General features: G+C 45.2%; 4 protein-coding genes and 1 non-coding gene across 5 annotated transcripts; 2 read left to right on the top strand and 3 right to left on the bottom strand.

The window, feature by feature from the left end:
• Positions 1–1,011: 1,011 nt before the first annotated feature.
• Positions 1,012–2,300, top strand: GGS22DRAFT_200052 (NAD(P)-binding protein; the record flags this gene model as incomplete). Its single annotated transcript, XM_047966383.1, has 3 exons — positions 1,012–1,053; positions 1,119–1,631; positions 1,698–2,300. 3 exons carry the CDS (start codon positions 1,012–1,014, stop codon positions 2,124–2,126), a joined length of 984 nt encoding a protein of 327 aa, XP_047818779.1. The 3' UTR covers positions 2,127–2,300.
• On the bottom strand, positions 2,182–6,285 carry GGS22DRAFT_136374 (uncharacterized protein). The gene is made up of 3 exons (XM_047958597.1): positions 6,172–6,285; positions 2,735–6,115; positions 2,182–2,671 (listed from the first exon to the last, which is right to left on the bottom strand). The coding sequence occupies exons 2-3, from the start codon at positions 5,898–5,900 to the stop codon at positions 2,238–2,240; spliced, it is 3,600 nt and encodes a 1,199-aa protein (XP_047818778.1). The 5' UTR covers positions 5,901–6,115; positions 6,172–6,285; the 3' UTR covers positions 2,182–2,237.
• Positions 6,286–7,401: 1,116 nt separating this feature from the next.
• GGS22DRAFT_136164 (uncharacterized protein) lies at positions 7,402–8,941 on the bottom strand. Its single transcript, XM_047958595.1, has one exon. The coding sequence runs from the start codon at positions 8,520–8,522 to the stop codon at positions 7,527–7,529; it is 996 nt and encodes a 331-aa protein (XP_047818777.1). The 5' UTR covers positions 8,523–8,941; the 3' UTR covers positions 7,402–7,526.
• A 2,075-nt stretch (positions 8,942–11,016) lies between these two features.
• Positions 11,017–11,108, top strand: GGS22DRAFT_t68. The gene has a single exon. It is a non-coding gene; the product is annotated as a tRNA-Ser (tRNA).
• A 1,913-nt stretch (positions 11,109–13,021) lies between these two features.
• On the bottom strand, positions 13,022–14,666 carry GGS22DRAFT_136158 (uncharacterized protein). The gene is made up of 4 exons (XM_047958594.1): positions 14,383–14,666; positions 14,255–14,317; positions 13,744–14,191; positions 13,022–13,682 (listed from the first exon to the last, which is right to left on the bottom strand). The coding sequence occupies exons 1-4, from the start codon at positions 14,534–14,536 to the stop codon at positions 13,193–13,195; spliced, it is 1,155 nt and encodes a 384-aa protein (XP_047818776.1). The 5' UTR covers positions 14,537–14,666; the 3' UTR covers positions 13,022–13,192.
• Positions 14,667–16,550: the final 1,884 nt, after the last annotated feature.

The raw sequence follows: 16,550 nt of genomic DNA, 5'->3' as shown, positions 1-16,550 counted from the left end.
TCAGCATTACCAAGACATCTCTATTGAAGGTCTATCGAGCTTACAAATAGGTACCTTCTTAGTTCTAGATTCCACGTAAAAATATCCTGGGTATAGATTGAGGGCCAAGGCTCTAGGAATAAGATTAGCGTCTTTTCTAGAATTTTGAGATTAACTACCGACCTGAAGAATCTGGATTGATTTGTCAATACCTTTCGCTAATATAATCCTCACTCAAAACACCATATTTCTTAGTAATCGATAGCAAGGTGTCCTCGTAAAGTCATTAGGAGATCCTTCTGAACAGATAATATTTCCGCGGTAGGAAGATACGATGATTTGTAAGCGTACTACCTAGTAGGTAAGGGTAATTAGTCTACTAGGTACACTTACCTTGTTTGAAGAGAAGCTATTGCAATGACATAAGTTCTATATTCTATAGCGGATGAATCTTAGAGACATTCAGCTTGGTTTCACATACCTGCCTAACTGAACAATTGCTGAATAGGGGTATGTCCCACTTACTACCTACCCAAACTACCGAGACCGATTTATAAGCTATTTTCCTCACACCACGTTAAGGGATTTGACGACCAAAACTTAGCGTATGTAATCCTCGCGCTTTCATAAAGACCGAGCCGGTTTTGTGGCTGCTGGTAGCTGGGTATGGCGAGTAGGAGAGATGCGGAATTACGTCTTTGACATCGGACTTTGTCCCGATTTGGAAATTTACTATCCCCGACCCGAATAAAGTGGAGAACTCTTGGCGTTTAACTCCGCACTTCTCCGCCTGCTTCCACCAATCCACCATGCAGAGCAGTATGCGTGGGCGAGACGTCTTGGAAAATGGTACGGGAAGTTTGTCAAGTAAGAGCCCGAGACAGATGTCTAGTACAGCTCACGTCGTGTATAAATCCAAGCTCGATTCCTTGTGTTACTTCTCTCGATACAACAACCCATTATCCCAGACCATCAAGACTAGCACCAAGCTCATATATAGACCCATCTTTACATCATTCTATTCTATACATCATGTCACCAAACAACCATATTAAGAAAGTTGCCATTGTCGGTGTAAGTAACCCAATATCCCCATCGTCGACGGCGTTTATGTTGGGCTCCCACTAACCTATCGAAAGGCAACCGGCACAGTTGGAAAGTTCATCGTAGAAGAACTTCTGAAGCTAGGCAAGCATGAAGTGACTGCGATCTCGCGCAAGGACAGCCCGTCCGCCAGCTCTATCCCTGCCGGTGTGAAGGTCGCCGCCGTGGACTATAGTGACGAGTCGACTCTCGTTAATGCCCTGAAAGGCCAGGAGGTATTGATAATCACCATGAGCACATTGGCGCCCCCAGACACGCAGCTGCAACTTATCCGTGCTGCCGCTGCCGCCAATGTCCCTTACGTGCTGCCCAACGAATGGGGCTGCGACATGGCGGATGAGCAGCTGGGCAAGGAGATCCTCTTGGGCAACTCCGAAGTCCCCGCTCGCAAGTTGGTCGAAGAGTTAGGCAAGAGTTCGTGGATCGGCGTGGTTTCCGGATTTTGGTACGAGTATTCGTTGGGTATGGGCGAGCAATGCTATGGCATGGAAGTGAAGGACAAGACGTGGACCTTCTACGACGATGGCGAGACAAAAATTAACAGCAGCGTGAGTACAGTTGACTGATGGGGTCTGCCAAAATCTTCTAGCCATGCTGACCAGTCCAAATCGCAGACTTGGCCTCAATCGGGACGAGCCGTAGCTAAACTGCTCTCTTTGCCCATCGAACCCGAGACGACAGGAGGCCCGAGCCTATCAAGCTACAAGAACAAGTTCATATACGTGTCCTCATTCCTAGTTAGCCAAAAGGACATGTTCGCCTCCGTTCTTCGAGTAACGGGAACCAAGGAGTCCGACTGGACGATCAAGTACGAGGATAGCACCAAGCGTTATCAGGAGGCCCAAAAGAAGGTGTTTGGCGGAGACCGGACAGCCTTCCCCACGCTCCTTTATAGCAGAATTTTCTATAAGGACGGCGTTGGTAACTTCGAGGCTCGACGTGGAGGTATCGCTAATGACACCTTGGGTCTACCAAAAGAAGACCTGGATGAGGCAACCAAGATTGGTATTTACCGCAATGAGAATGGCCTCAAGTACCATTAGATATTGGGTGGTAAACGGATGTAAATATAATATTATGTAGGTAGGGTTAGGTACCCATACCATAATGAAGAAGTCCCCCATTTAAAACAGCTCTTTGCTGGTGATAATTCGTCAAACTAATCCGGGGCTTACTCGACCGAAGAGAAGTCCCGAAGATGGACTCATAGGCATGTACTTGGTCAGAGCGTAATAAATCCCACCAGCAATTAAGCTGGGGTCGATGGGCATGTCTGGCCATGAGACGAAAAATGAACCAGCTATCGTGAGAATCATTATGCTCAGGAGGCATACGGCCATCCAAAGACATACCGTGTGTGCCCAAAAGGTTTCTGTACACTTGTCCAACGCTACGCTAAGAAGTAGGGGTAGAATCTCGGATAAAATAGACGTGGCCGAAACGATGCCGAGGTAGATATCTTGCCGTTCGTGTTTTAGTGAAGATCTTATACCACTAAAAGCATTTGTTGGAGGTGTCATCTTTCCGGCATCCCCATGATAGAGTCGAATCCGATGGAAAAGCTTGTGGGGGCTAAGAAACGCAACGGCTGGACAGCTGGGTTAATAAAAGCCATAGTGTAAGGATATTGTAGCCCATCTGTTGCACTCACCTTGGAAGAAATCGTCCCAAATTAGCGAGATGATAACGCCGAAAAGAGTAAATATAAATCGCACAATGCGCCATCTGCCTGTCATGAATTCTGTGTATCCTTGGCCTTCGCCCGCAATAGTATACACCAATAAACCAATATCCATGGCGCATAATAGGCCTAGGAATAGAAGCCTTCCCGTCCATGTTAGGATGAAGAAAGGCATCGTATCCCCCTTTGTTTGATGTTGTGAGGCCCTACCCTTTTTAAAGGCGACTGTCTTCCCATCCTTCTTCGATGAATGCGTTCCGTTTGGGATGAGGATGCTATATTTTAGATCTCCATTATCATTCCAATAACTGAGGACGAAAGATCTTCCCTTAAAGGCCTCATTCAATTGGCTATTTGAAATATGGCCGTTCTTCTTGCGTAGGCGTCTTCGTACCAGAAGTTTTATTTCGTCGTTCGCGGCGAGGTGTACCATGCGAAATAAGCTCCACGGGTTCTCCTTGACCCCAGTTTTCCATTTTCGAAGCACGACCATTGATAGTCCGACGATGACCGCCATCAATGCCAGAAGTGCTACAGCAATCTGTGCTCGTGCCGAGTAGACACCGAGCGCCATCGAACAGGTTAAAGTGTCCCCTGTTGCTGTCGCGCAGTCCGGCCCCTCCAGAATGATCCCAACGGCTTCGGAACTTAAGGGAATCATTATGACGCTTCCCAATACTAATAACCCTGTTAATGTAAGGAGAATCTGTCCATTTAATAGCGCGCGAATGCGCCCTGCCAGGCACAAAGTGCTAGTGGTTGGGAAGCATAATGTGTCACAGGCTTTGGCTCCTCGAGAAGACACCAAAGCATTGAATGGCTGGTAAAGCCTCGCATTTTGGTCAATGATTCGGATCGGAATTGACACCATAATCGCAATGAAGGTAGGGAACATGAGGCCCAGGAAATACTGTCCATTAGAGATAGGTACTACATGTAGGGCCTTATTCTCCTTCGAGCTCGATGAGGCTGTTGAAGTCGGTAATACGACCGTAGTAACAATTGTTGAAGACATGGGAACAAGTTCAGTTTTCGTCTTCGTCGGAACCCCATTACTATCGGTAAGAGTCATAAGTGATAAGGTTTCCGTGATTGTTGAAATCTCTGTGGCCGTCGGGCGATGGTTCTTATCGTAAAAGACCCGCGTGGACGAGCTGATATAATAATCTTGTGTTTTCGTTCCAATTCCTTGGTAATCTGTAAGGGTCGTCTCCATAGGGTTGTAGAGGACAACTAGGCTTGTTCCGACAGACACTCTTTGCGCATGAATTGTCGTTGTCCTAGTTGGCTTGCCATGAGAGTCCTTGTACACGGAAACGATATCTACCACGTCATCATCCGCAAAAGCTTTAACATTGTTTATGATGCTAACAAAAGTAGTCTCTATAGGGAGCCCAGTAAGCTGCGATACTGAAGTTGTTATCGTTGTCGTGATAAGTGGAGGCAGTGGCTGCGTATCAGGTACTATGGTAATTGTCGAAAACGGCTTTGGAGTACTGCTAGCAGGCAGCAGCGCGTTTGTATCGACTGGATGAGTCGTCGTAATTGTGCTAGGCATGGAGGTGCTTTTTACGCTACTTGATATTCCAGAAGATGACTGTTCTGTCGGTCTCATTGATTCAGTCGGAGAATCGGGAGAAGTTGAACCAGTAATTGTACTTAAAGTTTCCGTGGTAAAAGTACTCGTGGATGAGAGCGTAGTAGCATCAGATGGAGGATCTGGTACAGGCCCATTTGGGGGACTCGGCAACGAGGATGGAGGTTTAGGCAAAGTTGACGTGGGTGGAGGAAACGAAGACGGAGTGTCTGTAGGTAAAGGCGCTGTAGAACCTGTTGGCGAGGGATCGGAATGCGTGGGCTCTGGATTTGGAGGACCCGCAGGCAACGATGGCGAAGGCGGGTTATTGGGATCCGTTGACGAGGTTGAAGGGGGGATGGGAGGAGCAGTTCCATCAGGATTTGTAATAGATGTGAAAGTGGAGGGATCTAATGTATGTGACGGCCATTGCTCTCCCGGAAAACTTGGAATTGCGGAAGGAATTTCAGGTGGTGATGGTTTATCCTCAGAACTAGTGGAAGCAGCTGGTGGTGGGGGTGGAGGTGGAAACGGAGGGAGAGGTGGAGGCGGTGGAGGTTCAGCTTGCGATACAGTACTAGAAAAAGATAGGGGAAGTGAAGACGACGTCGTGCTAGGTAAGGGTAGGGGTGGATCTGTTAGTGGAGTTGAACTAGCAGAGGGTGGAATCTCTGGAGGCCAAGTTATGATTGGGGCTGTGGTTGACGACACTGGTGTCTCGATGGTACTCGTGCTAACATGATGACCCGGAAACTTCGGAATTGTTGACGATGTTGAAGCTGATGAGCTTTCCGTCGAGGTTACACTTGTCGTCTCTGATGGAGTAGTACTATTTTGGCGTTTAAAGAGTGCGACAGGTTTATATAGGCCAGTTCTACCAACGAAAATAGACCGTGGACGGATTTCAACCGTGTCATTGAGAACTTGAGAAGGTGCAGTGGTACCAGAATCGTTGGGTAGAAGTTTAATTGCAACCTCAGCCAACCCAACGAGAGTTACGAGAATCAGAAAGAGGATGAGTAAGAACCGACTTCTCAAGGCGGGCGGCTTGTAGTTTTGAGGTTCGCCGGGAACTTCCTCGATCTTCCCTTCTGAGCCACGATAGCTCAAGTCACTCAAGGGGTCATCAACATGGAACCCTCCAGGGGACAAGTAAGAAGGGCCAGAGCAGACTTCCAGCCCGTCACTGGCTTTAATGCTTGGCGTAAGACCTGCAACTTGAGGGGCGTAGTATTCATGATATTCGATATAGTCTCCACCGAGATTCACTTCGTCGTAATGATGGATTGGTACATCCAAATAATCACCCCCTATAAGGGCTGTGTCCGAAAAGGCGGGAGAGCTGTGGACACTTCCCTTAACACTCCTGTGGTCGTGTTCCTGCTCTTCTTCCAATACTCTTCGTTGGAGTACCTGTCGAACTTGACTTTTAAAGTCTCCAGGAGTCACCCTCCGTTGCTGTTGGTAGCCATTGTCATGTTCGTCCGGAGTATCGATTTGCGGAACCGGGGCAAAACCACCGTTACCGATACGGGACCATCCGGTGGGCAAACGATGCATCGTCGGAAACTAGACGTCGCCGCTAAGCGGTCATGTAGGTATCTATTACCCAGTCCCGCATAGTCCGAGTGATAACAACGTAGGTATATTTACCTAATAGGCGGTTTTAATTCGAGTGTTTGTTTCGCCGCAGAGCCGAAAAGCAGTAAGGTAACGAAATGATTATCACGAATCCCGGCAGCGGAAAGGAATTTAAACAATGTCTAATCTCACATCTTGTAAGCTTGTAAGCGCAGGCAGTAATCGGTAGACTGGTCCAGAACGACGAAACTTCTTCGAAGAGTTATTATTACCCCTCAACGTAAGGTCGCACAAATATGTGCAATTCTTATTCCACACCTATAGCGCACTCTCAAGGCGCAGAGGCGCAGCGTTTCTAAAAGAAGGAGTGTTGGTGATATAGCTGAGCTGTATGAATGGTCTGGCACCCGCGTCAGCATCTAAAATGGATCCAATAGGGGTCTTTGCATACCCATCCAGCCTACCTCGACAGCGCCCAACGTGCATACAATATAGTAGTAGTCTTACCTAATTAGGTGACTATAGCATTCAAAAGATGCATCTCAAGCAGCTCAACGTAACCTCCCCTCGGCTTCTCAAATACCTACGAGCCTCTTAGCGTTCGCATCTGACACCACCCACGATAGATCGTCTGATCCGGGCAGTGATATGCATCTAGTTATAGGTTATCGTTGAAGCGACAAGGAACGGTTGACGGTTCTATTGATAGTTTTTAAAGAGCGTGCATGATTGCTACACCGTTCGTTACATGGTTTTTTTTTTGAGTTGCTTCGGTTCATTTGGTGACGAAGTAGCCATAACAACGAATTCGTAATTGAGATATGCTATGCTATAATTAATTAATTCGGTCCTAGGATCCATTGTTGGTTTGTGAGAGGCGGTATAGGATTTCAATTCTTTGATTGGATATAAGATTGAAATTTTGAATTGTCGACGATAATTCCGAGAAAATAGACTTGTAACATGTAAAATCGATGAAATGCAAAAGTGATGAGAGAGAGTTCAAGGTTGGGGGTTGGGGTAGGTACAGGTACAGGTATTGACTCTCGCTAATTTAACCCGCAACGGCTCCCCATAGGAGGACAACGGTGGTGGCTTGTGCTGTGGCGTCGCCCATTCCGAATTGGCCAATATCAAGATAAAGATCGTCGGCTACTTCGTAAACTTGACAAGATTAAATGTTTCTGCCAACCTATCCATGACATCAGCTTTCATTACCTACGAAGTACTAGGTAGTTTTTCGTACACGATTCTAAGTCCAATCTACAGCTTTTCGACAGGCTTCCGTTACGACCTTTAGTGAGGGTATTTCATATGTGCGCACCTGCAAGTAGCCGATGGAACTCAGCGCTTTGATTGGATTGCCACAGGCGCCTCATCCGTCCCAGCACCCGGGTTCGACGTAATTTTGCATAGAAGTCCCCATCACTTCACTCACATCGCTATCTACCACCCGAGAATCCTTGTACGCGAAAAGAGAGCTGCGGGGAGCATCGTAAGCCCGACGTCGTACATATAAACCCTATGCTTCAATTTCAATCCACTTTGACCAGATGTATACCTACCTACCTACCTAGGTAAGTATATAGGTACCTAGGTAGGTATCTAAGTATTTAGTATCTCGATAGGTAAACCAGCTTCTAGTCTCTTTTCCGACGCCATTTCTTTCCAGTTTGCGAACATATGTTCACGTTTCAGCCTGTGTGAGATACTAATCTCATGGTCAAACGAGAGGTTCGAGAACATCTTGGGAAGGTCTAGGTGCCATTTCATCCGACCATCGACCCTGATTTCTATATCGCCAACATTCTCGTATAAGATCCTACCATACTTGATCGTCGAAACACCAAGGTTGAGGACTCGGAGAAGTAGGGCTCTAACAAAATGAGCCAGACACTCGGCGGCAAGGAGGCCCTCATCCTTGCTGAGTGTCCAGTCATTCTCGGTGTCTGTAAGTCCTGCCATATCCTCAACTTCTTTAAAGTATTCTATGAAGGACGCGAGAGGTAAGATCCCTTTTTCGCTAGCCGGCAAGAAGTCCAATATGAGATTTTGAACCGTAAACCCTCCGCTCTCGTTATCCCTTTCCAAAGCTATTGGGCCATTTCGGAGGAACCCTGCCAGAAGATGATAGAATAGCCAGATAATTGGCGGCGGTCCTAGTTCGTCCGAATGATATGGGTCGTCTGAGAGATGTGATTGCAGCTGTTCGGGAACGGCAAAGATCCGAAATTGTGCATACACGTTCCCTAATGTCCGTTGAAGCTTCGGTACTGACAGCCATGTCGGCCATAGAGTTCCATCTTTCAGGAACGCTATGTCAATGGCATAATTTGGTGGTTCACTCATCCGCCGCAGCACATCTTGCGCCTCACGATGAACTTGGTGGTTGACTAGCAGTAGCGGAAGCAACGGATTCTGGAAGGACGTCCTCTCAAACCAGACGCGATCCCTGGCCGAGGGCGCTAACGAGTAACTCTGTCGCTCACATGTCCTACGACATTCCCGGCGATATGTTGGCAGTTGTGGCTCCGAGCGTGCACTAAGGCAAACGATAGTGAATATATGATCCCGCAACTCTTGAGGGAGATTGAGTAACATCGTTGAAGCGCGTCGGTATAAACAAGGACAAAGACTACGAAAATTAGGCGCTTTAAAAGTAGATCAACGTTTCAAAGCGACGTGACATGATACACGTCTTATTAGTCCTATTTGACTAGTGCATCCTATCCGTCTTTACCGGAATCATATTGGGGCACGAGCTAGGTTGCTAGGCTCCCACATTGGAACCCGGTCGGCGTCAAGGACCATTTGCCAAAACCCGGTTCAGCGCCGCATTGTGAGGCTCCCTATAGATGAGTTAGAGTAGATCATATCGAAAAAGCAGCCGATCGGCTCGATTCCGACGCTTATCGATCGCATTTTAAATGGTAGTAATGCGTAGATACATTTCTCCTGTTGGCTATTGGTTCCGAAAGCTTCCTTGGTGCCTAGAGTTAATCACCTCACCTACCAGGTAGGAGGTAAGCATATGCACGGGAATGCAAGTTTCTTCAGCGAGATGTCCGATGTAAGCAACAGGCACAGACGAAACCCGCGGCGAAGCACATCGATACGAGTGCATGGGTAATCTCAGATCTCAGGCGTTGCCGTCGGATCACAGCGATTGAATCCATCCATCACTTCAACATAGCTACATGGTTAACTTTTGGAGATCACCTGTTTCTTCCATGCGGCAATGGTATATGCCGCCACACAATTACGGCAGCTTCGTGTCGATACGTCTCACACCGATGCAGCAGTGCGACCCAAAAGCCGACCGACGCTGCGGCGTAATCGGTCAAGTTCGCATACGGAAAATGAAGCGAGAATATCGGACCCCAAACCAAACTAATAGACCGAGCAAAGGTGCTGCCTAGGAAATACTCGACGGCGACATCCTTGATGCGCAACCTACGGCATAGCCACATATTCACCTGGCGTTAGGTATATGATATTAATGAGAGCCAACATGTTGCCTCTCACCGAGGTTCAAGTAGGCACACATAGCGAGTATTTAAGGCCATTTCGTATGTTGAATTTCTCTTGGAAAATTCGCTTTTTTTAAAGAAAAAAAAAGATGGCAACTTGTAGATTGAAAAGATGAATGAAGAACCAGAATTATTATTGTGGTTACTTCCAAATAAAGCTGAAGAGGGGTAATTGCATTGATCCCTTAAATACAATAAACCCCCTCTTTGCAATTATTAAATCATACCCCACACACCCCAAATTTCGGAAGAACTTGTTACCGTGACCGTGCAGCCGTGATCCCTCCAATCCTTTTCCTAAAATCTTAACTTAGAAATTTCAAAATTCCCTACAATTCAACTTTTCTCAACGACAACTACGGCAATCGAGTCAAATTCTCAGCTATGGGTGTATTCATATTACCGACACGTAGGTAATGGCCATAGTCTCCAGATACGCTGAGCGTACTCTCAATAAACGCATAGGCAGCTCATGGTACGGTATTTCCCATTTCCAAATAACCCTCCCATATCACTCCATATTCTTCGTTTTCCAATATGATGAACACTGTTTGGCCTGCTTTGGCTGATCTATCACGATGATACACAAACATTAAATTTCACAGTCTGACTGGTTACCTTTATATACACATATTCTTCACAAATAACTGCGTGGATGTCGACTCGGCTAACATTAAGTAAAGGGAAGCACACGCCTAACGCCATCTACTGACCCGAGATTATATCAACACATCCTTCTAACCTTGATCGAGATATTCCCGAATACAGTTTATAATTAGTAGCAACCATCTACCTATTTTAACTACTAAGCAATGGTAAGATGTTACTACTTATATATCACGTCTATTTATTTTCAATGAAGCATAGATCACGTTCAGAGAAGCCACCTATTTGCATAACCAGGTAGGGCTTAAATAAAATAATGCTTAGAGCAGCACATTAAAGAGGCAAGCATTAGAAGTCGAGACCGCACGTCGCGGCCAAGTGTTTGTTTGACGGCTTATTTCGTAGCATATCGTGCATGTTAATAAGCCTGCAGTTTAGGTAGGTAGTATTGAAAGTTATAAAAGTATCTGGCTGCGAGAGCTATTGAAATAGGTGCCGTTGACAGCTGTAATACAGGGGAATCAAGTACCAAGGTCCCTATAACATACAGGCTTGGAACCACTGTATTACTGGCCGAACGCCAGGACAGTGAGGTGAGCATCAGACCACCAATTTCAATGTCGGTGCAGAAAACATATCTATGAACCTTAGAAAGTAAACGTAATATCCTCCAAATATGCTATGACACGCTCTTCATGCGATAACCTCATTGACACTTATCAAATACTATGCTGCGCATTAATGAATCCCCAGTGCTACTTCGTATAGTGCTTCGAAACTTAATGGCTATGGGCACCACATGGCCACGACGCTAGCCCTAACAGACGATGGTTCATTGGTTAGATTTAAAAAGATCTCCGACAAGGTCCCTGCATTTTTGTGCAATTACTATAAGTAGCCTATTTACGGTCAGGTTATCATCAGCGGATACCTTCGGTATTCCAGCAAGTTGATTCATAGGCACAGTGGCGGAGTGGTCTAACGCGTGTGACTCGAACCTTGAGTTGATCACATCTCTTCGGAGGCGCCCGTTCGAATCGGGCCTGTGTCGTTTATCTTTTTCTCTTTTTTCAATTTACTATCTGATGTGCATTTGCTTTTTGTTTTTTCCTTCATTAATTTCATCTTACATAAGTTTCATTAGCTACGCCAAAGCTTTCCGAACCTTGGAAGTGAGCCCCCGATCTTGAAAACTACAACACCAAATTATTCACGATTGATCTGTTACCCAAGTTTTCTCCCATATTACAACAGCCCACACATAGAACTTCAAAATAACTGTTGCTATACATTTCTATACCACCTACCGTATATCTTAATGAAGATCTTCGCATATGAAAGTTATTCTATGCATCGGCACTATCACGTTCACATTACCTAGCGACGATGTTCAAGACTGCTAATACTTAATTACCTACCACGTAGGTTAGTACTTGGTAGTAAGTACGCCAAAATAGACGCATCGTTGATGTGCCCACCTCCCGGAGATTGCTCGCCGAATACACTTCCACACTAATTAGCAAATCCGCCATATTCGTCTTGATATGCCGAAAGCTGTCAATGTGTTGACAGGTGGAGTACAGAGGTATGGACTATGGAGAACCCAATTGAGGCAGTTTGGAAGATGTTTAGCGGCTACTCGCTAAACGAGACAATTGCTCCTAACTCATCATGGCAAAGAGTCATTTCGAGGACGGAGCATAGCTTTCACTAGATATACCAGAACATACTAGTGGCCAATACCTACCCGGTTCGTTCGGGCAAACCACGTTCACGTCCCTACGTGATGCGATGCACGACTTCTAGGGGAAAATACCTAACATCAGTTGGCTCCTACTGGGGGAAAAAATACAGAACGAATTGTGGGTATCGGTGGTGTTTGTGCAGCAAGGCGACCTAAATTTTAAGAACTTCCTAAATCATACCGCACTCGGTCCTAATATCTCTCTCGGGATGTTCCGATCGTCTTGAACTCCGACGGCTTTTGACACTAAAATGACTTAGTTTGAAGGGCGTGCTACGTAACACATCACGGATGAATATATGCGGGTGAAGTTCCCGGGCAAGCGATCTTATGCATCTCAAGGTAGCATCGTGGTTTTAGTATCGATGGAATTTATGGAGCGTCGAAAAAAATGCTAGCGTGGAGACCGTGCGGTCTTTGATCTACGCCGGGATCGTGAGAAATAGTTCCATGACCATTCTTAATACGTTAGGTGGTTCGTCGAAAACTAAGTGCCTAAGCTACGGTGGCATATCATTCGGTGTCGATGGAGAGCACGATATTTGAGTTTCCAGGGTTATGGATGAGATTACTGCACAGACATGAACCTAGTACTATGTAGTAGAAGGTCGGAGCTGTAAAACCCTCTTATGAGAATCCGTTTCAAGGTATCACACAGCTGTCTTCGTTGTACACCATTGTCTGATTTTTGTGTCATGTTTATTACCTAGGGCGAGGCTATATGCGGGCGATCCCGACCTTCTAGAATACCATTCAAGAGCTTCTCGATCATCGCCCTGGGGATCTCTCAGTTTCCAGTACGCAGATCTCATAAAATAATGAAACAGCATATAAAACAAAGACAACAGCAGAACTTCAGTACACTGTAAATTTACATCTGTCCCCTGTTATACGGATGCACTTAACCTAAGTAGGTGCTAGTTTTGTTTTGGATCGGACCCGATATCTCATATGCCAAATCTGATCTTTTGGGCGGACCGTGCGGCCAAGATAACCTCATTTTGAACTATTGAGGGAGCTAAGCTAATGTCGTCATTCAGCTGAATACCAACATTTGCCATTATCTTGACCTACAGTGACACCGAGTCCTTACCGTCTTAAGATTACCGGCTCTACTATGATGAAAGCTGAACAGCCATCCTAGGAGCCGTATTCGTAGATGGCGTCTATCCCCTTTTCGACGATAGAGCTTCAGATTCTTGATCACGAAATAAAGTTTCCTTGTAAATTTGTAGGTATTCACTACCTAGGAAAAATGCGTTGCTCAAGTACGGGTTCAATAATTAAAAAGGGGGAAGGGTATCAGTAGATATTGCTCTTATTCCATCCAAGCAATCGTCCCCTAACGCCGTCCACCATGATATCTATATATACAGAGGTAGTTAAATGACTCACAATGAGCCATTGCTAGATATTTTAGAATTTGTTGTGCGATCGTCAAAATTGCGACTTAACGTTGCAAGAGAGCGGTTATCCGTGGTCGACACCGTGAACTGTGTAGTGCGCATGATGCCCGTTCCAGTAAGGATTTCCTCGTCTGAGTCTCGCGATGATCGAACTTCAGTATGCACTCGCCTTCCGCTCATGTCCTTCAACCCAATACCGCTGTCTGGCCCATCTGTAGTCCTTATATAGCCCTGTTGTGCGTGCGATGAGACACCATATTTGTGCTTTCCGTAGTATGATTGGTTGTTAGTCGATTTGAGGCCCGGAAGCCAGCGACGGACAAGCGGCCACAACGCAGGAGCTGACGCAGTTAAGATCGCCAAGTTACACTCGATGGAAGAGACACAGAAGCCGACAGAGAAGTTCTTGTCAAGGCTCGTATCGTTGAAATTCTGAGCGAGGAAGTAGAGACGGACGATGCTGACGACTGTAACACTATTGCAGGAATCATGTTAGAGATTTTCCTTAGTAATATTAGGGAATAGGGGCTTCTTACAGTACACCCAACATAAAGACGCCGATGAGGGCAATCTTCCTATTCTTATTTATTTTTAATCCGAGGAAAATATAGAATGGGAGCGCAACGGAGACAATGTCCGTCATAATTGTTAAGGAGGCAGCTGCTACACCAAACTTGAATTGCTCGATACAATGGCCCGCGACTAGTGGATGCCAATTCATCTCGATGGGGATGCATTGTAGGATGACGGCGATAAATATAGCAACCATAAGAACCGTGTTGAAGATGATCGTACCCCATACAACATATCGAACACCGGATTTGATACCCGAGAAACGAAGTAGGAAGACGAGGACGGACTGCTTGACTAACGTCAAGATGGGCTGATAGACGGCACCGACAACATAGATCCAGATCAATCCCTCTGTAGGATCAAAAGGCGGTACATCATAATAATGAATCCCTATAAAAAGCGATTTCATAACTAGGTAGGCATATTTCGTTAGATCAAGTATAGTTTTGGCGAGCGCAATATTAAATCCCCTACCTTTAATTGAGCCTACTGCCAGAGCAATGCTCAAGGCCATTGCAGCAACGATCAGGCCATCGTCTTGATTCGATTTACGTTAGCGTTGGTCCCATATCTTATAAATGTTATAAATATATTTAACATACCCCAACCGAAGCTCTTTGTGTCGAGCCTGATATATGTCCTCAAGATGACGACTATAAGTGCAAGTGCAGGACATACCACCTCAATGGCAATACCCAAATTTTGAAGCCAGCTTGTCGGATTAGGGTTCGTAGTAGTTGTTGTAGAGGTCGACATGGTGATTGATCGTTAGAGCATCTGTGCAGCAACTACACAGATAAGCTCAAGATCGAAACGGGGATGAGTCGACTCAATGAGTAGAGATCGTCGTCGAAAATTGCGATGGGTCGTCCCGTTGATATATATTCCGACGGTGGACTCGCAACGGTTCGTGGATCTAAGTAACGTCTAAGTAACCGGGTGCCACTGCAACACTACCAAGGATAAAATGAGGTCTCGATATAAGGTAACTTCTCCAACACATAACCGATGAAGTTTCTATATGATGTGCTACATTTTCGAACGACTTAGCTGCATACCATGATCAACGACAAGGAAAACCAATGCGCAGATCCTTTCATGCCCTAACTACTACATGCTATGGTAGAAGCATGCCATTACGTACATGGATTCCCCAGTCCCAATCCAAATCTAGACCCTCCAGGACTAAATCCAAAACTGGATATTATCCCAGCCTTGGCGGACTACACGCCGCCGGACGAAACTCGCGTGGACTAGAAATTTTATATCACGGTATTAGGAATATGTACAGCCCATAGCTTCACTTTCGCTTGTTAACTAAACTTACCAACACCAGATGTCCAACCTACGCGATGTCACATCGTCTGATATTGTTGAAGATTTCTTATCTTCGCTCGGATGTTTCTCGTGTTGTTGGCGATGTTACCAGGAAACAATTTATATTTTCATCCCAGGTAGGTGCATAGTATACTGTACTCGGTGCTCCATAGGGAGGTTGCGCTATGTGTGTAACAGGGATATACGCCCCTTAGTGCACCCTTAGCACAATGGTCCGTCAACATGAGTTCGATCTATAACTACTTTAAAGTCTTTAAACGCTTCGAAATCTCTTAGCGTACCGAAATTTTATGCGAAAACGCCATCAAAGTTTCTACCCTTATTTTGACATAACACCGGCTCGTCACAAGTTACCTAGGTGTTGGTGCACCTGAATGCACTTCCCCCATTTTTTTTCTCTCCTGTGCCTTTCTCGTCCATGGTCATCTCGCTCCTTTAAATCCCCGGGGAACTTTTCTATCTTGTTCTTATGGGTCCATCGGATGCTTGTTTCCTACCAGGAGAGAGCATACCTACCTACTAGGTACCAGGTACGCAGTTAGGCAGGTAGACATGTGCAAGAAGTCGCATTCTACGCGGCCTCTTACAATATATTACCTACCTTTATATACTACGTCGTACCCGATGTTCCGTATTCAACTCAGCAAGATCTTCTCAGAAGACATAAGGCTACCGTAACGGCAAAGCGGGTATTTATACAATTATTCTTATAAGATAATTATTCTTTTTATGGGAATATTTCCACCGGTCTTAAGTACCCTCCCATACAAATTTGGTGGCAAGGTACATCGAGAGAATCAATCATGTTTAAGAATCATTCTAAAGCCATAAAATACATGCGAATAGCTTCACTTTTCCAGAAATATTTTAAGAATTATTCCCCCTTATTGAATCATTCCATCTACAATAACTATTCCTTCGAATATTACTAGAATCATTCCTTAGATCGCAATCGAATCAGTAAATAATAAAGAATCATTCTTTGGATCGTAATCGAATTCATCAATAACACCTATTCCTTCAAGTATCATTCCTTAGATTACAATTTAATCAATTATGAACCTATTCCTTCGAGTGTTATTCCTTAGATTGCAATCGAATTAATTATGAATAATTATTCTATTTTCCAAGGTTCGAATAACCTCACTTTCTTCTAACCTAAAGCTTTTATACCTAGGTAAGAATCATTCCTTGAACTTCAATCTATTCAATCTATTCAATCAGTTCAATCAGTTCAATCAGTTCAATCAGTTCAATCACCTACCTACCTTAGTAAATACGTATTCGATCTATTCGATCTATTCAGTCAATTCAGTCAATTCGATCAGTTCGATCAGTTCGATTTATTCGATCTACCTAGAGCCTCGTACCTGACCTTCCTACCTTTATTTTGGCGATACCCTCATTACTTCTAATATCTGGCAGAATACCT

Source organism: Annulohypoxylon maeteangense (assembly GCF_022496945.1).
Source record: "Annulohypoxylon maeteangense strain CBS 123835 unplaced genomic scaffold GGS22scaffold_8, whole genome shotgun sequence".
Taxonomy (NCBI): Eukaryota; Fungi; Ascomycota; class Sordariomycetes; order Xylariales; family Hypoxylaceae; genus Annulohypoxylon; species Annulohypoxylon maeteangense.
The sequence above is the reverse complement of the archived record's forward strand: the minus strand, read 5'-3'. Positions and strand labels throughout refer to the sequence as shown.